The following is a 26,963-nucleotide window of genomic DNA, read 5'->3' as shown; positions in this document are numbered from 1 at the left end:
ACATTGCCAACATCCTAGCTGACAGGTCCAGCGCAAACTCCCCCCCCCCACCTAAAGGGCAAATATCTATCCCAGCAGAGTGCTGCCCCCCTGACATCTCAGATGCTCAGGTAAGAGCCGCCCTCTCCAAAGCAAAAAACACAGCATCAATGGGACCAGACGGTGTCCCGGGCTGCGTCCTACATGAACTCCAAGAAGAGCTAAACCTAAACATAAAACTACTGTTCAATCTCAGCCTTACTACAGGATATGTGCCCAAAGAGTGGCGTACAGCAACAGTGGTCCCTCTCCATAAAGGTGGTGCCTCAACGGATCCTGGAAACTATCACCCCATAAGCCTGACTAGCTTGGTCTGCAAAGCTATGGAAAGGATCATCATGGACCTCATAAATAAAGATATTGGGGACCTACAGACACTGGATCCTACCCAGTTCGGTTTTGTTAAGGGCAGATCCTGCTTCTTAAACCTGGTTGATTTCTTTGAAACAGTCACCAAGGCCATTGATGAGGGGAAGGTGGTCCACACAGCTTACCTGGACCTCGCAAAAGCCTTCGATACAATACCCCACTCGGGCATTATAGATAAGCTCACCAGCTTAAATATAAACCCCTATGTCACTAGATGGATTGCAAACTGGCTCAAGGACAGAACCCACATGGTTAGATTTGCTGGAGCCATGTCAGACTCCAAACCAGTTACAAGTGGTGTCCCACAAGGCTCAGTCCTGGGACCTCTCTTGTTCGGTATATATTTCTCGGAGGTACAGGCCAACATGGAAGGACTGTGGCTGACCAAGTTCGCAGATGACTGCAAACTGGGCGCCATAATCGACTCTCCAGCCGACACAAGCATCCTCCAAAAGGGCCTCATAGAAACAGACAACTGGTGCCAGAGCCATGGCCTCAAGCTAAATGCCAAAAGTGTATAGTCATCCCTTTGGCAAAAACAAAGTGCCCACAAATTACCACATAGGTGGTAATCCATTAAGTACAGAAGAAGTAATTAGGGACCTGGGGACCCAAGTTGATAGCAGTCTCTCATTTGACAACCACGTGGCCAAAGTGGTTAGAAAAACATTTTATATAGCCCACCTAATCATGAAGGGATTCACATCTAGATCAGGGGAGGTCATCGTGCCTCTTTACTCATCCCTCATCAGGCCCATAATTGAGTACAATGCCCCTTTTGGGATGTACCTTACCAGACACCTGCAGCAACTGGAAAGACCCCAAAAGTACCTCACCAAGAGGATCAAAGGGCTCAAACAGATGCCATATGCTGCCCGGTTAAAGAAACTGCAGCTCTACTCAGTGGCATACCGCCTGTTCAGAGGCGATCTGTGCCTGACGTATAAAGCCATGTCCAACCCGGAATTAATGGACATGCTGCACCTCAGAAAATCCAAATCCCATTGTGCTACGCGCTCGAGAGACTTGAACCTCAGCACTGAAATAAATAGGACATGCTGGAGGGACAGATTCATAACCCAGAGGCTCCCTTCACTCTGGAATAAAATCCCAGTCCAGGTTAGGCAGAGTCCCTCATTGACTCTCTTCAAGAGGAATCTTGATGAGTGGACCCCAGGTATCACTTCTGTGTCACTGTTAGACAGAGGCACAGTATACTAACCTCGGAACAAGGGCATAGCAAAATAAATTTAAAATGGGTGGCGAAAGCCAAACATATTCTGGCTAGGCTTATAAATGCCCTAGGGCAGATAGCCTAGTATGAACCTATGAACCTATCAGGATACCCAGTATCTATAACCCTGATTCACATAATATTTTGAAATCATTTGAAAGAGTTTGTGAAATGGATTTCCACCATTATCTAGGCAGACAAGATTATGTTTTCAACCTTACTGATGTGGAATCCAGTTTATTAGCTGAGTTAAAGGGTAGGAAGGATCTTAGAGTTATGCAACCTGACAAAGGGGGAAGCCTGGTAGTGATGCACAAGGATGTGTATGTGCAAAGCATGTTCAACCTTCTGTATAACGATACCTATTTTGAAGCCTCCCTCAATGAAGTGAATATTGCTTATCGGAAGATAAGATTGTGACTTACTTGACATGTTAACACAGGATCAGATTAATATTGATGAATACAATTATATGACAACTGACTTCCCAAAATCACCAGCAATTCTCGGGGTACCTAAGATCCGCAAGGGCTTATTTAACCCACCATTACACCCTACTGTGGATTCAGGATTGACCAAGACTAGTTACATAGCTAAATATTTGGACAGGCATCTTAAAGGTAAGGTTTTGAAAATTCCTCATATTTGCTGTGATTCGTGGCATTTTTTTTGAAAAATGCAATGATTTAGTAGCTTCAGGGGAAAGTATAACATGACGTTAAGAAATCATTTAGTTGTATTCCGCACGATATTGGACTGGAATGGTTCTCAGAATTTTTATTGGAAGAATTGGGCTTGGAACAAGATAATATCACTACATATGTACAATTAATGGATATTGTGTTGAAAAATAATTACATTTATTATGAAGGACATTATTTCAAACAACTACTTGGGGTTGGTATGGGATCAGCATGTGGTCCATTATTCGCGAATATTGTGATGGTATGGTGGGAAAGACATTTATTTTCCTCCCAACATTTTGGCCATATTTCCCTATACCTACGATATTTGGATGATTTGTTTATAGCATGGAAGGGTCCTATTTCCCAGTTTATTGATTATACAAATCAAAGTACAGAATTTTTAAAGTTCACATGCACTTATAATTTGGATAAAATACCCTATTTGGATGTAATGATACAAAAATTGAAGGATGGACATCTAAAATCGACCATTTATAGGAAACCCACCTACTCCAATAGTATATTGCATTATACTAGCAATCATCCTTTGCATGTTAAATGTGGTATAGTTAAGGGCCATTTAGTACGAGCAGCCCGTATGGTTTCCAATTTTGAAGATTTATAGAAGAATGTGATACCATGGGTCAGATGTTTTTAGATAGAGGATGCCCACCAGGTCTTGAATATAATATTAAACAAGAGATCATTGGAAAACGTCAAAATGTTTTTTATACTCCTATTTTGAATAGTTTGGGGGGGGGGGTTCAGCCTTCCATCACTAGCAGTGGTAGGTCTTTGGTTGTGTACAATCATGTAGGGGATAGCATTGATTTTGTATCACATGACAATCAAGTGAATGATAATAATCAGACTTATAGTCCCCTATGCCCATTTGTATCTACCTTTTCAAGTGAAAGTTACATTGTACAGGATATCCTTAACAAGAATTGGCATATCTTGTTGAGTGAACCAGCTTTGGCTGATGTCTGTGGTAGGCAACCCAATTTTGTTTTTAGGAAGGGTAGAAATATTAAAGGTCTCTTGGAACAATCTATAGATGGGGGCCAGAAGGAAAAATGAAATCTTGTGGCATGTGCCATCAGTGCAATTCCATTTTATCAACATCAAGTATCACTATACGCGATAAGAGGATCAATATAAAAGGAAAATACAGTTGCTATACCCAAGCAGTTGTGTATGCTGCCATGTGCGCCAAGTGTCCAGCCTTTTACACAGGCAAAACGCAACGTAAATTGGCAGAACGGATATATGAGCATAGGTATGAAATATGCCAATGTGATGAGAAAAATGCCTTATATAGGCATGTTAAAACTTTCCCTGATCACTCTTTCAAATTTGTAGTATTACAACAAGTGAAATGTGGGGATGGGGAGGTCCCTGGAAGCTCTTTCTCGAACAGAAAGAAACCTGGTAGCAGATATTTCTTAATGCGTACTCGCCACCAGGTTTAAATGATTTTGTATCTATCTCTAGTAAGTTAAAATTAAAAGTTTTTGAAAGATAAATTTGTCTTTTTCCTGGATAGGGTTTCACAATTCAGCACATAGTACAGACATTTTGAAATGTTTTTTATTACATTATATTTTAAAAAATGTTTTACATAACATATTTATAGTTATACTTTTACTTAGTGTTTACATTTTTCAGGGCTATGTAAGACTGGATTAAATGTTTGTTTTAGAGTAATTTATATTTATATTTATATGTATGGATTTTACAAAGTGACATATATATATTTTTTCATCAGTAGATGTTTTTAATGGTTATATTGATTATGATCTATTGGTTGGTGCTTAATTGGTGCTAATTAATTAATTTTAGGTGGGGTGTTACGTATATAAATATGGTTGCATGTGTTTTTCAGTTTGTCTGAAGAAGTCTGGTGATGTGCACCAGACAAAAGCGCTAACTTGTATTATTTGAAATAAACCCTTGGTTTGGATTTGGGGATTCCCGCCTGTGTGTTTCAGGTTCTTGAGTTTGGATACAGACTATATTCCATCGTATCAGAGGTTGTAGGACTTGAAACATCTGATCGGATCCAAAGATGGCCTGATTTTAAGTGCCTTTGGATCCAAGTTTTCCTTCTTTTTCCTAGATGCAGGGGAATCTGATGGTCTGGACCATTTGGAAGGGTCCTTAGTTTTAAGCTTGGAGACTGAACTCCAGAAATGGCTTGAGAAAAAGGAGTTGGTAACAAACCCTTTAAAATTAACTTATTTTTTCCATCAGCCAAAGCTCTGGGATTGAACCCACGACAAATGTCACAGTCTTGGTCAAGATGTTCAGACCCTAAACAATAAACATACAGAGTGTAGACATCTGAAAAAAGTGTCTTATGCCCTCATGTCTCACATTTTTAAACCCTTTTTCAGACATGATTCAGCGTAAGTTATCTATAACCAACAATCTCTAGACAGAAAAAGCCAGTAAGAAAACACTAGCAGATCCTTTTTTATTAAGTAGCAAAGGAAAGAAGGAAAAGTTGACTACCAACTGTACTAGTATAGGGCTACAAAATGCTTGTAGAAAGAAAACGGAGGCTAAGAAAAGCCTACCAACAATGGTAGTGAAGATTACACTGTAAAGTGTATAGAAGTGGAATAACACTGAAAAAAAAACTTTTTAGAGGAAAAGAACTTGTCAAAATTAGCTTCTGAAGAATAAAGTTTTTAAAAATTCACTTATCCTCAATAACTAGCCAAAGAGCTGCAGGCGACCATGTTTAGGCACAAAAGCAGCAAATGAGATCTGAGGGCTTTTAGGAGTAGTGCATTGTGGGTAGGGAAGGATATCGAGAGTTTGTTGGAGGCCACAAGCTAGTATAATGGTTGAGTAAGCTCCGAGTATCTGATCCAAACCCATCAGTAGAGGAATGAATGAAAATTGACAACATCAGATATATTTATTTATTTACCTGAATGGGTTTTCAAGCTGTCCCTTTTCAGTGGAGGCCTGTGAGAAAAGCTCCACAATAAAACAAGTAAACAGTAAAACAGTTAATACATTTTAGACAGTAAACATAAATACATTTTACATCGATATATGTCAGTCATAGTTTGATGAAGATTTTTTACATGACATATTGTGACGTCCCCTCTATGGGCTAGTAATCAAGGAGCTTGAAACCTCACCACTGACTGTAGAGGGATGTTCACTTGGAACAAAAATGGATACACTCAGTATTTCCAGATGCGGCTTTCTGCATCAAGCACAATTTCCCTTAAGAGCACACAGGGAACACACTCAGCCTGTGGTCTGGGTTTCTCTCTCTGTCTCTACCTAGGTCCCAAGTAAGGCGCCCCACTGGCACAGCTGTAGAGTTAAGTCATCAGCCAAGTGGCCAAGCCAATTCATCCAGCACCCTCACTTTGAAACCAGTGCTTCATGTCCCTGCTCCAAGTACCTGACCAACACACATTTTGAGATTTGATTTTCACACACACACACACACACACACACACACACACACACACACACACACACACACACACACACACACACACACACACCTGGGAAAGGCTGGCACAGATTACTAGCTATGCCCCCTTCTACCCAGACTATAAGGTAATTACACTGCCACCAGCCAGCCTAAACCCAGCTACTCTAAGTTTCTTCCAAGGGTACTCAATTATACTGAGTGAAATTAATATTAATAGAAATGATAATGCTGACAAAACAGCCAGGCTTTCAGGAGTGGCCACAGTATCATCAATAGATATAAGTACTCTCAAAGGTTAAAATATTCTCTAAAGGACCAGCCACAATGAAAATCTTAAATATATTTAATAATAAATAATAGAAAAACATGTACATACTAAATATCCATTTACAATAAACAACACAGTTTCAATCAAAGGAAATATTTAAAATAACACAGGTGGACAGGTTCTCACAGTTACATAAAAACAATACTTAACTAATCTCACTGTATTTCCCTGACTGATCTCAATAGTTACTACTCCATAAGTAAGTTACTTACTACAGTAAAATAAGATGAAGTAGGTGAATGATCATTCTATGTCAGGTTTCCTAACCAGACAGCCTTGAGACTTCAGTCTCAACTGGTATTAAAATGTTATTTTTGCCCTGTATTACAGAATGACATCACATACATCTGGTCATCTGACTTCTGGTTCCCATGTAACCCCCCATTGCTAGAGACTGACAGGATTTAGCACTTATGTGTCGATAACACACACACACACACACACACACACACACACACACACACACACACACACACACACACAGAGCCTTGCTAAGATCTGCTGCAGCTCCTGGAAGCCATAAATCCATAAAACACTTCCACTCATTCTACAGGAGCTAATAAACCATAGTTCTTACAGCCAATGTGTCTCTGGCTTCATGCAAAACTGTGAAATAACATCTTTGTGGCCTAGGCATAGTAATTTAATTTCTTACTCTTTTTAAAGTTTGAGAATAAACTCTTGTCTTACAGTATCCTCTGTTAAACCATAAACATTTAAACAATTACAATAATGTATGTAAATTTATTTTTCTTTCCATCTGGGCACACAGTTGATACATTTGTACCACAAGCAACTTTATAAATAACTTTTCAACACAAGCATCTGTACAAATCATTTTGATATACAAATGACATACAATTCTTTACAAAATTCCAACTAGCTGTACTGGCATATGTTACACATCCACTGCCCTACTTATCTGGGCACAGCTGGCAATACCTCACATTGTCACATCTCTCCCCCTTTGAAGACTCAAGTTATTTTTATAAAAAGTGCCCCTTGAGAAACGTTACTTGAGAAGAATGGGCCTGTCTAGGAATACAATAACCCATACCCTGTCTTGAGATCCCATCTGCCTTGGCATTGCTGACCCAACTACAGTGCTGCACTGTCATGTCATACACCTGCAACCTTAGGGTCCACCACAACTCATTGTAGACATAGATCCCCCCCACACTCCTCCTACCTCCTACCGCAAATACTCAGCACCAGGGCCTCTCAATCATGGTAAAGTTTCATTGTGTTAACATGGTACAATCTGTGCCACTGCCTAGCAGTTCTACCATGTAGTTAACATCACTGACCTTCCTTACTACTTTTGAATGATGTTGATCCGTTTGGGTCAAATAAGAAAAAACACAACACAATATCCAAACAGATCCTTCCACCTTGTAGCAATGTTCAACAAAATAAATCCAACCGGCTTAAAACAAAAGAAGTTTAATCCAAGTAAAAACTGATTGTTCTTCATCAGAACAATTAAATTAAATGCTTTGCATACATTTATATTTGAAAATGGCGCCAAAAATCATGGCTTGAAAAACAGTCACTATTAAAGTGATATTGCACATTTTTATAAAAACTTCTCGTTAAAAGTAAAACTCTGCTGCTGAAATGCCTACAGTATAACAAAATCCATAAGCTCAAAATGTAACTAAAAAATGCTTTTGTTCATCTTATTGTGTAAGTAAATAGTACTATAATACTAAAATACTGAAGTATTCATTAAAAAATCAATCTATGATATACTAAAAATCTATTCTAATAACATATAGAATTATGTCATTAGTGTGAAGTGGTTCAAACTTAATGTCACACCCTGCTATAGGTTAACTGTACCATTTATTTATAAATTCATTCTTTTAACGTCAGTAATGGTTTTATGGACAAATAGTCATTTATTCCTGGTGGAAAGGTGGCATCCGTAAACACTTGCCAATACAATTCTCTGTAGGCTAAATAATTATTAATATTGCCACCTCTTGGGTTGTTCTTGATTGTTTCAATGATGGCAAACTTAAATGAATGCCCTGTCCCTTTGTCAATAATGTGCCTAGCTAAGGCATTTTTATTGTCTCTCCTTTTTATACAATATATGTGGGAGTATATTCTCTGTTTAAAAAACCTCTCGGTTTTACCGATGTAAAAAGCAGGACAGACCGTGCATAAGGCAATATATACCAGCATCTTCGATTTGCAGTTTCCTTTAGATGTAAAAATCTTCGACCTATTGGTGTTCTTTAACTGAATGTATTCATTTTCATTAATGAAACTGCACTGGTTACAAGCCCCACACTTGCTAGTGTGTGAGTTAAGCTCGGTCTGTCCATGTTTAGGTAATTCCAATAAACATTTGAGGTTTCTTCCCATTTTATTTACAAATATTGGTCTGCTGCCAACCTTATCCAAAATTTCATTTTGGCATGTTAAAATGTGCCAATTCCTAATTATAATTTCTTTAATAATGTTGCTAAATGGGCCGAACTCAATAATGCAAGCCTTTTTGTATTGTCGAGTAGCTCCCCCTATGTTCTCATTAGGGACTGATTCATGTCCTACAAGGGGTACGTTTATTCCTAGTAGTGAGGTGTATCTACTCTCTCTTAATTCAACAATATAACTTGAGATATTATTCATTAAATCTGTAGCGTAGCCTCTTTCTTGAAATAAGGATGTGATAAATTCAATCTCCTTAGTCATGTCTGAATTTTCAGATGTCATGCGCATGGCCCTGATACATTGGCCCTTGTATATATTGCATTTCAACTTTCTTGGATGGTAACTGTGGTAATCTATATACGAATTAGAAAAAGTGTTTTTCCTGTAAATATTTGATTTCAGACAACCATTGTCTACAGAAATCAAAGTGTCCAAATATGGGACACCTTGGTTATTGTGAACTTCCGTGAATTTTAGATATTCACAAGTGGAATTAATATATGTGAAAAATTCACAAAATGACACGTCATCACCATTCCACATGATATAAATGTCGTCCAAAAATCTAGAGTAGTAATAGATGGACTTGTAGTGTGGGCTATTAAAGATGTAATTATCTTCCCATTCAAGCATGACCAGGTTCCCTGGTCTGCTTGTACAGTTCCCCCTCAAAGTATATGAAGTTATTTTCTAACACTATGGACATCAAGTCCGTTAGAAGTGTAATGGTGTCCCAAGTCAATTCTGTATGTCTCCTGAGACAATTAGCAAAAGCTTCTAGTCCATCCTCAATGGGAATACTGCTAAATAAATCAACAACATCTATGCTACTGAAAATAGTGCTGTTATTGTATCTGGAAACAGGATAGTTTTCTTAACCATATGTTTGACATTGCTGTATACAGGTTTTAACATACTGTCTATGACCACTCCAATTGGGAAGGTCTTGGACCTGCTGCCTGATATTATCGGCCGGAAAGGCGGGTTGGCACAGTCCTTATGAACCTTGGGAATGCCTACTATGGTGGCCATAGTAGGATGAGGCACAGACATGTAGAGGTATAGGTCCTCCGTTATTCTCTGATCCAAAAAATATTCTTCTAAATACATGTCAATTCTTCTGTAAGCAATATTTATTTCATTCTGTGAAATGGAGGAATAATTGCCTGATTCAAGTAAAATATCTTGAATAATCCCTCTGTATGTTATTCATGACTCTGATATTATTGTTATTCTGTAAGTCAAATAAAGTGGCAGCCTCCGTTTCAGAAAGATTGGAATTAAATCTGTGTCCTTTAAAGGTATGACTAATACCATATAGTTCTCTAGTGACCTTTTGGTCAAACTTGTGAATACTAGGGTTAGCCAAAGGCATGTAACTACTTTTCTTTCTCAGTAGGTCTACGCCTGTAGGACCTTCTTGCTCACTATTTCCAAACACCATAGATAAATTTAATTTCCTCACATATTTTTTGAACTCAAAAATGCTGTCAACTACATTAAATTTTGGTGTAGGAATAAATTTTAACCCTTTGGATAATAAACTGAAATGTGATTTCTCCAAAGGCAACCTGCTGTAATTGTAAATTGTGAAATTATTCTGTGTGCACACTATGTTGTTAATTGTAGTAATATCAGAATTATCACTGCTGTCGGGTTCATTCACAAGTTGTTGTGTATCAGATATTAAAATTTCATTTTCCCCCTTTTTTCCACTTCGCTAAGTGCCTTCCCCCTTGGTTGTGAAAAAACTGGTTACTTTCGTCTTCCCTATAAACATATTCTTGATCATGTTCTTTAGTGTGCTGTGTAAAACTATGATGAGATATGTTCCATTTGTAGTTCGTGTGATTCTTATACTGTTCCCTATCCCTATGTATTTTTTTGTATTTACGTTCTTGGGCCTTCTTTGCCCTAATATCAGCACTGTCAAATTGTTTGTAAAACAAAGTTTCCCATTGTGGAAATGCTAAATCTTGAATTATTGCATTGTGAAGCTTCTCCACTTCAGCCAAAAGTTTACATAGCTTCTCATCATTGTATTTAATCACTAATTTCATATATTGAATTCCAAAGTTATCAAAAAGACAGTTAAAATCTGATTTAACCTCATTATCTATATCAATTCCCATTGGTAATTAAAAAAAAACGCAAACCCATGGGTATAATATTGATGGAAATGCAAAAATTTAAATACGCATTATCTAATTTCAGTCCATTAATTATGTTAAGTTTCTTTCCAAACATATAAATAGAGTCCTTTAAAGTGCCTTTCTGTTTGGCACTGTTGGAATTGTTATTAACATTGTCAAAATTGCAATCTTGACCAAGAAACTCTTGTAAAACGTTAAGTTTCTTGTCTTTGTTAATGTAAGTAACAGTACCTTTTTCCTGTATCTTGTTATTTGAGACCTGAGCATAAGTCCTGGTAGCCTGTGCAAGCTTTGGTCTGGTCCCCACTCTTTTCATTTCCTCAGAAAGGTTAAAATCCCTGCCGTCCTGTTGTTGAAATTGTTGGCAGAACTGCAGGGTAAATCAATCGCGCACCCATGTGCGTGACCGATATTCTGCCCATTAGGGATTCCAGGTGAAGAAGTGTCCGGTATGTCTTTATTAGAAAAATGTGTACCAGACTGGTTCATGTTCCCGTTACTACATGAAACATGATGCAAAGCATTCCTGTCGTTCTCAATAGTCAGGGTGTTCACCCTAGAGTCAATAAGATCGGGGATCTTGCTGAACAGATCCGCTAGCTTGGACACCTCATTACGTAAAGCGGAAACCTCCGCTTTCAGTTGTTCTACTTCAGAACCGGAACTAGGAGCCAAATCTGCGGTCGAGTTGGTGGAATCCATAAAGCAACTCCTGAATGATGTTGATCCGTTTGGGTCAAATAAGAAAAAACACAACACAATATCCAAACAGATCCTTCCACCTTGTAGCAATGTTCAACAAAATAAATCCAACAGGCTTAAAACAAAAGAAGTTTAATCCAAGTAGGACCCCTTGTAGGACATGAATCAGTCCCTAATGAGAACATAGGGGGAGCTACTCGACAATACAAAAAGGCTTGCATTATTGAGTTCGGCCCATTTAGCAACATTATTAAAGAAATTATAATTAGGAACTGGCACATTTTAACATGCCAAAATGAAATTTTGGATAAGGTTGGCAGCAGACCAATATTTGTAAATAAAATGGGAAGAAACCTCAAATGTTTATTGGAATTACCTAAACATGGACAGACTGAGCTTAACTCACACACTAGCAAGTGTGGGGCTTGTAACCAGTGCAGTTTCATTAATGAAAATGAATACATTCAGTTAAAGAACACCAATAGGTCGAAGATTTTTACATCTAAAGGAAACTGCAAATCGAAGATGCTGGTATATATTGCCTTATGCACGGTCTGTCCTGCTTTTTACATCGGTAAAACCGAGAGGTTTTTTTAAACAGAGAATATACTCCCACATATATTGTATAAAAAGGAGAGACAATAAAAATGCCTTAGCTAGGCACATTATTGACAAAGGGACAGGGCATTCATTTAAATTTGCCATCATTGAAACAATCAAGAACAACCCAAGAGGTGGCAATATTAACAATTATTTAGCCTACAGAGAATTGTATTGGCAAGTGTATACGGATGCCACCTTTCCACCAGGATTAAATGACTATTTGTCCATAAAACCATTACTGACATTAAAAGAATGAATTTATAAATAAATGGTACAGTTAACCTATAGCAGGGTGTGACATTAAGTTTGAACCACTTCACACTAATGACATAATTCTATATGTTATTAGAATAGATTTTTAGTATATCATAGATTGATTTTTTAATGAATACTTCAGTATTTTAGTATTATAGTACTATTTACTTACACAATAAGATGAACAAAAGCATTTTTTAGTTACATTTTGAGCTTATGGATTTTGTTATACTGTAGGCATTTCAGCAGCAGAGTTTTACTTTTAACGAGAAGTTTTTATAAAAATGTGCAATATCACTTTAATAGTGACTGTTTTTCAAGCCATGATTTTTGGCGCCATTTTCAAATATAAATGTATGCAAAGCATTTAATTTAATTGTTCTGATGAAGCTCGCTGTTTGTAGCGAGTGAAAGCGCTCAACAATCAGTTTTTACTTGGATTAAACTTCTTTTGTTTTAAGCCGGTTGGATTTATTTTGTTGAACACTGCTACAAGGTGGAAGGATCTGTTTGGATATTGTGTTGTGTTTTTCCTTACTACTTTGAAGGGTCCCTCCCAAGTTGTCTGCAGCTTATTGTGTCTGACAGGAATGAGAACCATAACCTGCTGTCCCACAGCATACTCTTGGACTCGAGCATTCCTGTCATACCAGACCTTTTTCTGGTGTTGGGATCCAGCCAGGTTCTCTTGGTCCAAGCCCTTGAGCTCCCTAAGCCTTGTTCTGAGGTTTAGGACATATGCCACAACAGACTCCTTGTGGGAGTCACACTCACCCTCCCACTCATCACAAATCAAATCTAAAGGACCCCTCCCCCTATGTCCATACAGCAACTCAAAAGGTGAAAAACATGTGGATTCCTGGGGTATCTCTATGTATGCAAACAACAGATGGGGCAAATGTTTGTCCCGCTCTCTCTCAAACTGGTCTGCAAATGACTGTAACATGGTCTTTAGTGTACAGTTTAACCTCTCCACAAGACCATTAGTCTGGGGATGGTAGGGAGTGGTCTTTAGGTGCTTCACCCCACAACACTTCCACAGACAAGCCAGCAGGTCTGACCTGAAATTGGTACCTCTGTCAGTATTTTTCTCGGGAAACCTACCCTGCTGAAAATCTCTAACAAAGCATTTGCTACCTTCTCTGCTTTGATGGCGGACAGAGCCACTGCCTTAGGTTATCTAGTAGCATAATCTACTACTACTGGGATATTCTTCTACTTGTGGAACTTGAGGTACTCAGAGACCCCACAATATTCATAGCTACTTCCTGAAATGGCTCCTCAATCACAGGCAAAGGCATCAAAGGAGCCTTGACCTTATCTCCTGCCTTGTATACTTTTTGGCACTACTCACAGGTCCTGCAGTAACCTGTTACATCCCTTGCAATCCCATGCCAGTAAAGGTTCTGCATAAACTGTCTCTTGGTATGCTTTATTCACATATGACCTGCAAAAGGAATGTCATGAGCTATGGCTAGAAGTGCCAAATGGTAGGCTCAAGGTACTACCAACTGCTGTTTTACTTCATTCTTTAGCCCTCCTTCAGGGGTCCACTCCCTATACAGTAACCCTTTGCTCCAGTATACAGACTCTCCTTTTTCTTGAGGAACAGGCTCCTCCCTATCTACCTACCTTAAGCCTCTTAGTGCAGGGTGAGAGAGCTGAGCCTGTTTCAACTCTATCGTTGTGACCTTACCCAGCTCCCTTTCCACAGGAAGCTGGTATCCTCTGACAGTGGTGCCTCACAGTCTGGGTACTACCACTCACCTCTGCCCTTGCAGTCACTCTGTCCAAGGGAACATCAGTACTTACCAGCAACTGTAGCTCACCTTCAGGCTCACTGCTATAGGTTAGCTCCCTCACTAAAACAGCCACCTCACCAGCCCTGGCTTCAGGTGCGGGGTCTGTCTGGGTTTCCATGTTGCCAGACCCACATGCCTGTCTCCAAGCCTGACTGCATGTAACAGCATGCACACAAGGTACTGCATTATCAAAATCATTCCCTATCAAGACATCTGCAGGGATATCCTCAAACACACCTACTTGCTTGCTTCCTTTTCCACCATCCTAGTCAAGGTGAACCCTCACCAAAGACATTTGGAATGGGGTCCCTCCTAAAGCGCTGACTGTAGCGGAGTGCCCAAGCCAGTACTGCTCCTCTTTAACCACTGCAGGCTTCACAATGGTTATATCACAGGCTGTGTCTGTTTTAGCAGTGGTCTGTTTTCTATCCACTAAGATCGGATATGAACTTTGGTGATAGTTTGGTATCCCTGTTGTCCCCAGACAACTTATCACTGGCATACTGTTATTCCCACTTGCTGGTTCCCCCCAACTTTTGTTCCCCACCTTGCCTCCATGGACCTCTATATGATACATGACTCCATTGGTTACATTTAACACATTTAACCTTTGATCCTGGCCATGTACCTAAACTAGTGGCTTCCCCTGTTACTGGTCGACTCTGTTGGGGTGTTTTAGGCTCCCCACCATGGATTCCCTTATATCCATGGGCAGCACTGGGTTATCCCCTTCCTGTGCAGTGATGTCCTGCTTGCTAAGTAGAGATCCCCTTTTTTCCCCAGCTCATCTGCAGAGTTACACTCTTGGTCTGCCAACCAGATTCTAATGTCTTCAGGCAAAGTGGTAAGGGCTTGTTCCCTCACCAAATGGTCTGCCCAGCCCTTCAAACGTGGTGACCTGACCGACTCACCCACCTATGAAAATAAGTGCTTAACGCAGCACTATAATCACACACATTTTCATCTGCCTTGCGTCTACGCTCATGAAACTTTTTTCTGTAAGCTTCAGGTGTTAACTTTAAACATTCAAGTAAACATTTCTTTACTTTGTCATAGTTTAAACAATCAATATCAGACAATTTAGAAACAGCAGTTACAACTTTACCATGGAGTAAGGGGGTCAGGAAACATACGCAGAGTCCTTGGTGAGCATTATACTGTTTACATACCCTTTCAAACATATGACTAAAACTATCAAAATGATCCCCCTCTGTAAATTGTGAAAGAAATTTACTGACCTTGATTGTTTCTGGAGTTCAGTTATTCCCTTCTCCATTACCTCCTTGACCCTGTCGAAGAGTCAGCATCTCCCTCTCATGTTGACGCTGCTTCTCATTTTCTTTAGTCACCAAATGCCACAGTCTCTCCGCTGATTCTAATTCCAAATGTTTGGCCTCCAGTTCAAGTCTCTTTAACTCCAGATGGATTTTTAAGTCCTTTGAGGAAAAGTCGAACTGTCCTGTTTCTGAGGGCTGCACACCCCCATCACCAAACTGTTTGTCCTCCTGATTGCTGATTTGTGTTGCTGCTTTGACGAAGGCTGAAATTATTTCCTCTTTAGTCAGACTGGCATGCACCAGTCCTATGGCTTTACACACCTTGGCCAACTGGTTCTTAGTCAGCTTGCTATAATCCTCTGCTGATATCTTTGCCTGCTTTCCCTGACTAAACTAAACTAATAAAAAATAAGTAAATTAATAAAAAAGTTATGAAATGAAATTCTGAATGTTTACCATGTGGCTGCTGAGACGACACACCTATACTGACAACTGCCTATAGGCTACAGAAGTTCAGTTAATGATATCCACACCACTGCTCACCAATATGTGACATCCCCTCTCTGGGCCAGGAATCAAGGATCCTGAATCCTCACCATTGATACTGTGTAGAGGCATTTACTTGGAACAAAAATGGATACACTCAGTACTTCCAGACACGGCTCTCTGCATCAAGCACAATTTCCCTTAAGAGCACACAGGGTACACACACAGCCCTGGGTCTGGGTTTCTCTCTCTGTCTCTCCCCAGATCCCCAGTAAGGCTCCCCAGTGGCACAGCTGTAGAGCTGAGTCCTCAGCTGAGTGTCCAAGCCAAGTCCCAAGCATCCTCTCTGTGAAACCACTGCTTCGTGTCCCTGCTCCAAGTAGGTGACATACACACACAACCTTTGAGATTTGATTTTCACACACACACACACACACACACACACACACACACACACACACACACACACACACACACACACACACACACACACAGGAAGGGCTGGCAAAGATTACTAGCTATGTCCCCTTCTGCCCAGTCTATAAGGTAGTTACACTGCCACCAGACACCCCAAAGTCAGCTACTCTAAGGCTCTTATACTGAGGGAAATTAATATTAATAGAAATAGCAATGTTGACCAAACAGATATGCTTTCAGGGGTGGCCACAGTGTCACCAATAGACATAAGTACTCTCAAAGGTTAAAATATTCTCTAAAAAATAGCCACAATGAAAAGTTTAAATATATTTAATAATAAATAATAAAAGAGCATTAAAATAACTAAATATCCATTTACAATAAACACCAGAGTTGCAATCACAGGAAATATTAAAAATAACACAGGTGGACAGGTTCGCACAGTTATAGAAAAACAATACTTACAATATTTTCCTGACTGAGCTGAATCGTTACTATTCTCTAGTTAAGTTACTTACTACAGCAGGGGAAGATGAAGTAGGTGAGTGATCCTTCTGTGTCAGGTTTCCAAAACAGAGTGCCTTCAGACTTCAGTCTCAACTAGTATTAAAACATTATTTTTGTCCTAAATTACAAAATGACATCACATACATCTGGTCGTCTGACTTTTGGAGCCCATGCAACCCCCCATTGCTAGAAACTGCCAGGATTTAGCAACTATGTGTCAATCATACACACAAACAGAGGCTTGATAAGATCTTCTGCAGCTCCTGGAAATCATAAAGCCATAAAACACTTCCACTCTTCCTACAGGAGCTAATAAACTACACTTCTTATGGACATTGTGTCTCTGGCTTCATTCAAAACTGTGAGACAACATCTTTATGGCCTAGGCCCAGTAATTTAATTTCTTACCATTTTTAAAGTTTGAGATTACCCTCTTTTCTTCTAGTATCCCCTGTTACAACATATACATTTAAACAGTTACAATAATTCATGTATACTTCTTTTTCTTTCCAGCAGGCCACATTGTTGATACATTTTTAACACAAGCAACTTTACAAATACATTTTCAAAACAAGCATCTGTGCAAATCAGTTTGATACGCAAATGAATTATAATTCTTTACAAAATTCCAGCTAGCTTAGCTGGCATATGTTACACACCCGCTGCCCCAATTCTTCACATCATCACAAATATAAATATGTACATATATATATATATATATATAGAGAGAGAGAGAGAGAGAAATAGATATATATACTTTACTAATTATCACATTTTCTTTTTAAGTACTGTGAGATTCCCATGTGTGGTGCACTTATGTTTGTACTGACAACCGTTTTACAGTTATATTGTTGAAATGTACTAGTCATACTTCTGTTATCTCTTGTTCACATTTTTATTTGAATTCCATTGCTACCACGTTTTCTCTGTATTCTGGTTTCTCATTGCTTCTCTAATTCCAATTTCCTTCATTTCTGATGTTAATACTCCTCTTTTTACTTCTATTAACTGAAGAAGCTATAATTGTCCTAAACGTGTTACCACTTGCTGTGTGTTGCTCTCAATGTTTACGTGTCTGTATAGTATAGTGTAATAATTTACCATTTAATCTTAATTTTCCTAGGCCTACTTTTAACCATCATCCTTTTAACCCTTTTTATAGGTTAATAGGTTCATAGGTTGGTACTAGGCTATCGGCCCTAAGGTCTATGCAAGCCTAGCCATAACAATTCCCTGGAAATTTTTTCCCCAATATTTACTTCTCTGGGCACCTGTCTAGCAGGGCGACTGACATGATCCCCGGGGTGAATTTCCTATCTCCCATCCAATCATCATGGTTCCTTTTGAAGAGGGCCAATGAGGTGCTCTGCTTGACATGTATGGGCAGTCTATTCCAGAGTACGGGGAGTCTCTGGGTCAGGAACCTATCCCTCCAGCATGTTTTGTTCATTGTGATAATAAGGTTTAGATCCCTGGAGCTTGCGGCTCTGAGGGATTGGGATTTCTTTAAGTGGAGCATGTCCAACAGCTCAGGGTTTGACATGGCCTTGTATGTTAAGCAGAGATCGCCTCTGAGTAGACGATATGCTACAGAGTATAGCTGGAGTTTTTTTAGATGGTCAGCATATGGCATCTGCTTTTAGGCCTGTGATTCTTTTAGTGAGGTATTTCTGTGGCCTTTCCAGCTGTTGCAGATGTCTTGTGAGGTACATACCAAATGGGGCATTATACTCTATAATGGGTCTAATGAGGGATGAGTACAGTGGGACAATGACCTCCTTTTTTCTGGATGAAAAGCCCTTAGTGATGAGGTGTGCCACGTAGAAGGATTTCCTGACTGTTGTGGCAATGGGGTTATCGAAAGTGAGACCACTGTCCACTTGTGTCCCTAAGTCTCTCATCACACTTTCGATGTTTAGTGTCCTGCCACCTATGTGGTAGTTCATGGGTACATGTTTTTTTCCAAAGGGGATGACTACATTTCTTGGCATTAAGCTTGAGCCTATGGCTCTGGCACCAGGCATCTGTTTCTGTAAGGCCCTTTTGTAGAATATCCACATCATTTGGGGATTCAATAATGGCTCCCAGTTTGCAGTCATCTGCAAACTTTGTTAGCCAGAGTCCCTTAGTGTTGGCCTGTACTTCAGAGAAGTAGATGCCAAACAAGAGTTTTTTTCATTTTCATCTCAAATGCTAAGCCAACAATTTGGTTGCTCTAAGGAAGGTTATTGTCAAAATATTTGTATTAAAACCACTGCTCTATTTTCATTAATGTTTTCTAAGTACTCTTGCACAGACATTCTATTTTTTTCAACTGCTCTTCAATCTACAGTGTGAAACTTATTCTTTTTTTTTGCTTCTGTAAATCCCTTACTTTTAAACTCTCTAGATACCTAGTGTGATTATTATTCCATATCTTATTTGCCTTCATTGTGACCTAATTTCTAAAACTCAGTTTACAAATATCTCAATACTTTACAAGCTCTTTCTTGCTTGAGTTAAAATCTAACATTTCTATGGTAAGGCCTTGCAAAGTTTAATGCTAGTGAGTGCCAAAACAGCAATTAACAGACAACGGAAGTCAAAATATAAACCAACTGTAATCAAAATATTGCATATAAAAAAGGAAATACAAGACTTGGAGGTGAGATATTTAGATAAGGGAATGAGCTAATTACAGAGAAAAAAACAGAATTTAATATATGCAGAATAATGTTCTAGATCATAAGTGAAATTTAAGGAAGGCAGGACTTGAGAGTTTTTAATGCAATGTTGGGGTGAATGATAATTGTTAAGAAATAAAACAGACACACACACACATATATATATATTGCATGAAACTCAAGAAAATGTGTACAATTGTTTGTTTTCTATAACTGTATGTATGCCAATGTTGCTGTTGTTTAAATGGTGGAAATTTAATAAAAGGTGTTTATAAAAAAAAAATCTAGTAACATTTCAGGTAAAGTTTGCTCTGCCTAATCATTAAACAACTTTCATTTTAGAAGAAGTATTGGAAAGTGTCAATGTTTATCACAATACATGTTTATTTCTTACAAAACTTAATTTGTATAGGTGCATGGTCTGACACTGTTATGTAATGTGTTGTCGTGGTTTGGATGATGATACAATTTACTTTTGATACGTATCATTTATCTAACCTTGTCTAAGAATGATATTTCACTGAAAATTTTGTATATTCCACTTTATTCTGTCTTATTTTCATTACATCAATAAGCCCAAGCACATTCTGTGATATCTCTGCTCTCCAGAGACATCATTCTTATTTGGTATAGTGTTCCAGTCTCCTGCTACTACCATACATTACTCATGAAAGGTTATAGCTTTTGCCATAATATTCTTTACATCTTGTCTCACTACTTTTGGTAGAATTTATAATGTAACCAGTATAATTCATGCACCCTACCAACAACTTCTCAGCACTATAAATCTTCTCTGCCTGTCCTTCATTTGCACTTCAGTCTTTAGTATTTCAGCTTTTATAATTAGTATTAAGATCTCTTTCTTTTACTCCACTTATATTCCTTCAAAGAACCCACCTTCCACTTTTCTTTGCAAAACTTTCATATCCTTTATGATTCAGTTGTGTTTCCTTGCATATGTCATTCTTGGTAGAAAGGGGAAATACACAAAAAATGAAAACCATATCCCTAATGGAGTGGGGAATGCAAATTTTATCACAAAATTCAGAACATTTAAAGTCATATACACATACAGACACACTAACACAGACACACACACAGACAGTAATAGCCCAAATAATACACACCCAGTAATCACTTTCATTCTAAAAAGACAGAACTTTATCAGACTTCTTGGTTTACATCTAAAAGAATTGCCACCCAAATGAGGAACTAAATCCTTTTACAAAAGGATATGAACTAATCAAACAACAAAAGAATGCTTAGATCAGATAGGATATAAATACAGAGCTTTTCCAACTGACACCTGAATGAAACATATAGAATATATGTGCAGTAGCTGTGGCAGGAGATGGTGTTAAAATGTGTTGTACTTAACTGTGGATCTAAATCTCTAAAGGCTAGAGAAATAATTCAGTAAAGCAGGAGGTAGATGCCAATGTATATGAGCTCCAGTCAAGTGCACATAATTACCATTGTGCGAACAAACCAGTAAAGGACTGAATAACTGTGATACCAGATAATACGATGAAAAGGGGAAAGGAGAATGGGCTCATCGTGTATTCTTGTCTTGACTAAAACAAAAATCATCTTGACATATGGGTTCCTCCAGAGCAATAAAACATGGGAAATTATACAACTGGTTTGTAGTGGAGTTAAGATAATCCTTAATCTATCAGCAAATTTAACTGTTTCTAAAATTAGTAACTGAACTACAGGAAATTGTTTTTATCTTCCTGGAGAAAGACCTCCTCAGACTGATACTAAAGGGTGCCCCAATTACTTGAAATCTTATACTATCTATGGCATAAGCAAAAGAAATATGTCTCTCTCTCACTCACTCTCTCTCATCTCATAGTTGCCTGCATCCTTTTGGAAGTTTAATGATCTCTCCAATAAAACCATAGATCATATGTAAAAAAATAAACAACAGAGTTAGTGCTAGGTTACTCCTACTACTAATCTTAACAAACATATGCAAAAAAATAAATAAATAAATGACAGGGTTACTGCTAAGTTGCATCTCCTACGAATCTTAACAACTTAACAAAAAAGTATACTTCCTTTTCATACCTGTTTAAAAACAAAAACATGCACTATATCAGAGGGTTTATAGAAAATAAATACCAAACATCTCAGACCTGTAAAGATTACCTCAGCTGGGGTAGGGTGAAAGGGATGGCTGCCTGTAGCTCAAGCTGTTAGGGGCTATGATCAGCTGCAACTGAGTTGCCTATAGGGTGACAGTGCATAATTAGTAGTCTTTTAAGCTGAAGCAGATCGCATCTCATGTCTACTTAAATTACTTTTATTGTGAGTGAGTGCCAGCATCTGTAACAAACAGGTCGCAGATGAAGTAGAGGTTACTATGTTTAAAGTAACTGCAGATACTATATCATCATATTTGTGTTTTCTGGCATTAGGAACTGGAAAGGAAGGTCTGTGTTTCTCTGTCTTTTGCTTAAACTTTCTTTCTTTTTTCGTGGTTATGATTATACAGTACTCGACATGACTGTCAGGTATCTCAGAGGACCCTAACTTCTATGGAATCTATTTATGGAAGAATAAAAGTGGCTGCTCTGAGGAGAACAAGTCTACAGAGTGTATATAACTGCGACATGGAAGCTAAAAGCGCAAGGTTTGAAATATGTAACAGGTATCTGTCACATCAACAAAATACAGTTCTAAATATCCACACATTGAAGGGACAACAACATATAGTAAAATAAAGTTTTGCTGCCAGCATTTTAAAAACCTTTTAGTACTTCTCTTGCTGTGCACCCATGACCTTGATTTATTCACACTAAAAGAGGTGTGTCAGCGCACCTTATGAATATTCATTACCTGTGAGATCCACTGCCCAGAAATAATGAGTTTGTGTATATAAGAAATATTCATTACCTGCACAATCTGCTGCTACAAAATGCAAAATCCTACCATTGCAATGCCATAGTATGCTCCACCTAAGCAGAAACAGTTACTAAGCCATCATACATTAACAAAGACTGCAGTGCTTGAGGGAACTGTATGCTTGAGGGAACTGTATATTTAGCACCTGAGAACAGTACTGAGTATAACTGCTTCTCTGTCACTGAACGTGCTCTGAATAAACTTAGTAACACGGAGAACATTGTTTGACGGCAGCGGAAATCAGATTGTAGCACAAGTTAATATCACGGAAGTGGGGAGCATTTAACCACTCATGTAAATTCAATACCATAACTGTATAGGTAAGAAGGAGTGTAGTAATAGGGAGCAGCTGAAATATAACATTCTGGAAACAAGGATTACAATTTCAAATTATAAAAATGTATTTTCCTTCTAATCTACAGCTCTCCAGAGGTAAAACATTAACCTAGAAGGAAATGCATTTTAAAAAAAATTGCCTACCAACTTCATATGAATTGGACTTACAATACTGGTTAATAGTCTTCAGAAAATATTATCAATCATAAAATTAATTTTTACTCTAACCTAGAGCTCTCCATAGGCACTAGAACAGAAAATGCATTTTAAAGAATGTGTCCTGCTGCCTTAGAGCGAACTGGTACTTTCATGGTTACAGTGGAAGGAGTTTTGTGGGGATAGTGAATGCACTGATACTTTTACTGCGAATACTTGTATTCAGTATATCAATTAACACAAATGGTAACGTAAACATGACATAACAAACTGATAAATGTCAGTCATTGTAGCCATGTCCAGAACTGTGTGAATTTCATAGGGGTACTAGAAGTAAATCACTCCCTTATTTATTCCTGTCCTGGTGAACCATCATACAACTTGAACCTGTTTAAGGGAAATGCATCATTTCTTAGAAAGCATCCCACACGTGTCACATGTGCATATGGAAGTGGGCCGCTAAGGTTACTCTCTGTAATACCTACCTGCCTCTTTACAAATGACAGTTCATGTTTGGGTAGTTGTGTCAGGTGAAAAAACATGAAAATAGCAAATCTCACAATTTTAGGACAAGAGGTATTTTCAATGATTTTCTAACTTTCTTGTAATCAAAGAAGAAAATTATGATTCTACAGCATTTTAATGTACCTACTCCCTTAAATTTGTCACTGCATAAAGGGTGGTAGGAAGAATTAAGGTTAGCTGCAACCCTCCTTACTAAATAAGCAAACAATAAGTTAAGAAAGGGCAGGTGCAGTAAAACTGACATTTTCAGTATTACATAGTTTTATTTTCCTCGTGGAAGGCAGTGATATACTGATGTGATGTCATCAGCGATGTCTTTGAGAACTGTCTTAAATTACACTAATCAGACTAAGGTACAAGGTATAGTAAAAGACAGCCCCTATGATTCTTTAACTGAAGCACATTGAACATATGAAAAAAGTTGGCAGCCTCATATAGGGGAAGAGGTCATGAAGATCACAACATGTACCTATTCCCTTTAAATTGTGATGCAACAGAATGCACCCTGCCCATCTAAGACTCCCAAAATGTGTCAAAGAACTAAAGTCCTTACCAGGGAAATCACATGGACACAGACCATTCATTATATTTTAAGTCCAGATTAATAACCAAGAATGAATACAGACTGTATAATGCATAAATACATGTGCTGGTCACCACAGACAGGTCTGAGTGAATAATGCGTACAGTGCACATGGTTTACTTGCTGGTGCACAGAAATAGTTTGTGCTTCTTGTGTATTAACTTCTACTCTCATGTATACACACACACACACGCAAGCACATACAATGACAGAGGCTAACAGCAAACACGCAATGTTTATTTATTTATTCGTTCATGTTTTGCTACCTGGTGTAGTTCACTAATTCAGACTGTTCAGGCTTGACTCAGGAAGGTACAAGTTGAAACAAAGGAAGAGGCACATTTAAGACCCCACAAAGTAGAAGACAGAATTAGTCAATGTCAAAAATATCAAAACAATTAGAAAAAAACATTTTACATTAGCAGATAGTAGTAGCAAGTAAGCAAATGCAATATAACCTTCAAGCAAATATAATGCTATCTAGAACAAGACACATTTACAATGTGTCATATTTATAGTACACACAGGGGGACTACTTCAAAAAAGGGGGAGTGTGGATGCTGGGCATAGAACAGATTAGGTGGATGGTGGGGCAAGTATGCAAAATACTGAAATAAATAATGTATGCATTCATAATTAAGATTTAAAATCCTGCATATTTCAATATTTCATAGTATTTTAACTACATATTTCAACTGCGTAAATTGTTAAAGCCTTCCTTTATGATACACTATTCCGAAAGGTGCAGAGTTTTATTTAGTACGGCATATTAACCACAAGAAAAAATACACCCTAAAACATGTGCATAAACATAATGGAAAACTAAGACATTTTTTGCAGTAGAATTAAATATTGTTCAAAAAAGTAAACAAGTAATTTTGAGTTCTAAGAATTGAGAATGTCTGCTTCCCAGTCTGCAGTGTTGCATACCTTTCACAGGACAAGGAAAGACCATGCGCTGATTGGCCACTCTCTCTTGGAATGGAGTGTTGTATGGAGGTGCCACTTCCTCTATGCTAGGTGGCTCTGTGAATACAAAAGAAGCACGTAACCCCATGGATCCACAGAAAAAAAATGTAGTGAGGATTCATTTCATTAATGTTTAAAGTTTCTTAGCCTCTAAAATACAGTACTGTTTTTAGACAGTATAGCACCTCATTCCTATTGTCAGATAAGCAGCAGAAGGAATCCACAAATTCTACTTGAGGAAGTTAAAATGTTCAAATAAATAAGCATAGTAAAATGTTAAATTACATGAATTAAAATGAAATACATTGAGGAGGCGCTGTGTTGTACAGCAATAAAGCTCTGACTGTAATCCAGGCACCACAGGTTCACTTAGCATCTTACATATTATTATTTCAGTTTATTTTATTTCGTTTGCATTTGTTAAATGGGATACAGCACTGATCTCCATGGACTTTTTTTCAGATGCAGCCTAAGAGTGTTATCTGGATAAGTGACTTGCTCAAAGTCACACAGTTAGGCAATGAAGGATGAGGGAATGTAACTCTGGACCCCTGGACCACAGGAAACAGCTTGTAAACAATTCCTTAATCCTCTGTACCAACTGCCAGACCTGGAAAGGCAGAAAGGGAGGGTAGGAGAACGATAATGATGTGCTTGCTTACCACTATCAAAAGAGTAGGGTTGGGTGAATATATATTAGAAAGCATGCTATGAAATGCAATTTTCTGTGGAGACTGGGAATATGTTTTTTTTAAACACCTTTAATAAATAATCACTGAAGACAATAGGCAAACACACATTAGTAGAAAAGAAAACAAACTATATTAACATTTTTCCATTTACATACATTATGTCACTTATCTTTTCTTTTTTTCTAATTATCATCAGCCCAACATTACATAAGTTGCTGAATTCCTGCCTTCCCATAAAACCTCAACTCCTCCTCCTTCTGAACATTATTATGCATGTATTGTTCCCACAATTTCCATTTATTTCTATGTAATTTTCTCCTTCCATTTTCTAAAGATACCTCTTCCAGTTTTTTTTCTCTCTTTTATAATATTCAATACTTCAAATACAGTTGTTTTAGACTTTTCATTTTCTAGTAATTCCTTCTTTGGTAGCTAACATAACTGAACTTAATAAGGACTTCCTATGTCTAAGCAATATAGACTCTGTGTCCCAACTCAAAAAAAGTCATATCCTTAGTTAGAGCCAGTTATTCACCCAATATTTCTGACAGAATACTCTGTAGGGAATTTTTTAAATCTGCCAAGTCATTAAAATCCCAAAAACACATGTTCACAGTTAGCTTGTTCTTCCCCATCACACCTCCAACATTTGCTATCTACCTGAGGAAAATTTCTTTGAAGTCTGCTTGGGATATAAAAATACCTTTGCAAACAGTTCCAAGCAAAGATCCTAAACCTACTGGACATTACTGCATACTTAGGAGCCATACATATGTCCTCCCATTGTTCTCTTGTAAATTGCTTTTCCAGTCTTTTTCCCAATGTTTTTCTAACCTCCACTGACTGTTTCCTATAATTATAATGCAATATTTTATATCCCCCTACTAATTATCCCTTTTTTGACAGCAGCTTCCGTTCTAGATTTGACTAAACCCTCACCAGAGCAGATCTTTAACTTAGGTTTCCCCTGTACCATTATCTTTGCCTATACTCTAATATCAATCCCTAGTAGGGAAGGTAGTCTCTAACCTGCAGTCCAAACATCTACTTGGCCTCATCTCACTCTATTACCTTTACCTCTCTAGTTATTTGCACTCACTACTTTAATTCATTTGCCAGTTTTCTCCAGCAAATTCCAGCTTCCTCTTGCCTATTTTCTGTACCTCTACTTGCACTCATCCCTATTGGTAAAATCTTTCACCATTCTCATTTTGGCTTATTTCTTTGAAAACTTTCTGCTATTTTATGAATATAATATTCGGTATGGTCATTATTATTTTCCTTAAGGATTTGCCTAAAACATTCCACTCTCTTTATTTCTTGAACTTCTTTCCTGCTTTATCATCACCTGCTTCCATTTTGAATT

At 38.1% G+C, this 26,963-nt stretch overlaps 1 protein-coding gene across 1 annotated transcript in view; it reads right to left on the bottom strand.

The window, feature by feature from the left end:
• HMCN1 (hemicentin 1) overlaps positions 1 to 26,963 on the bottom strand; it is a 5,606,893-nt gene that overhangs the window by 3,026,414 nt on the left and 2,553,516 nt on the right. The window contains exon 25 of the mRNA XM_044085314.1: positions 24,867 to 24,962. Coding sequence (XP_043941249.1) covers positions 24,867 to 24,962 — 96 coding nt within the window. The remainder of the gene's footprint in view (positions 1 to 24,866; positions 24,963 to 26,963) is intronic.

Source organism: Protopterus annectens, chromosome 10.part0 (assembly GCF_019279795.1).
Source record: "Protopterus annectens isolate FY-2018-M chromosome 10.part0, PAN1.0, whole genome shotgun sequence".
NCBI classification, from domain to species: domain Eukaryota; kingdom Metazoa; phylum Chordata; order Ceratodontiformes; family Protopteridae; genus Protopterus; species Protopterus annectens.
This window is presented reverse-complemented; position numbering and strand designations above follow the sequence as displayed.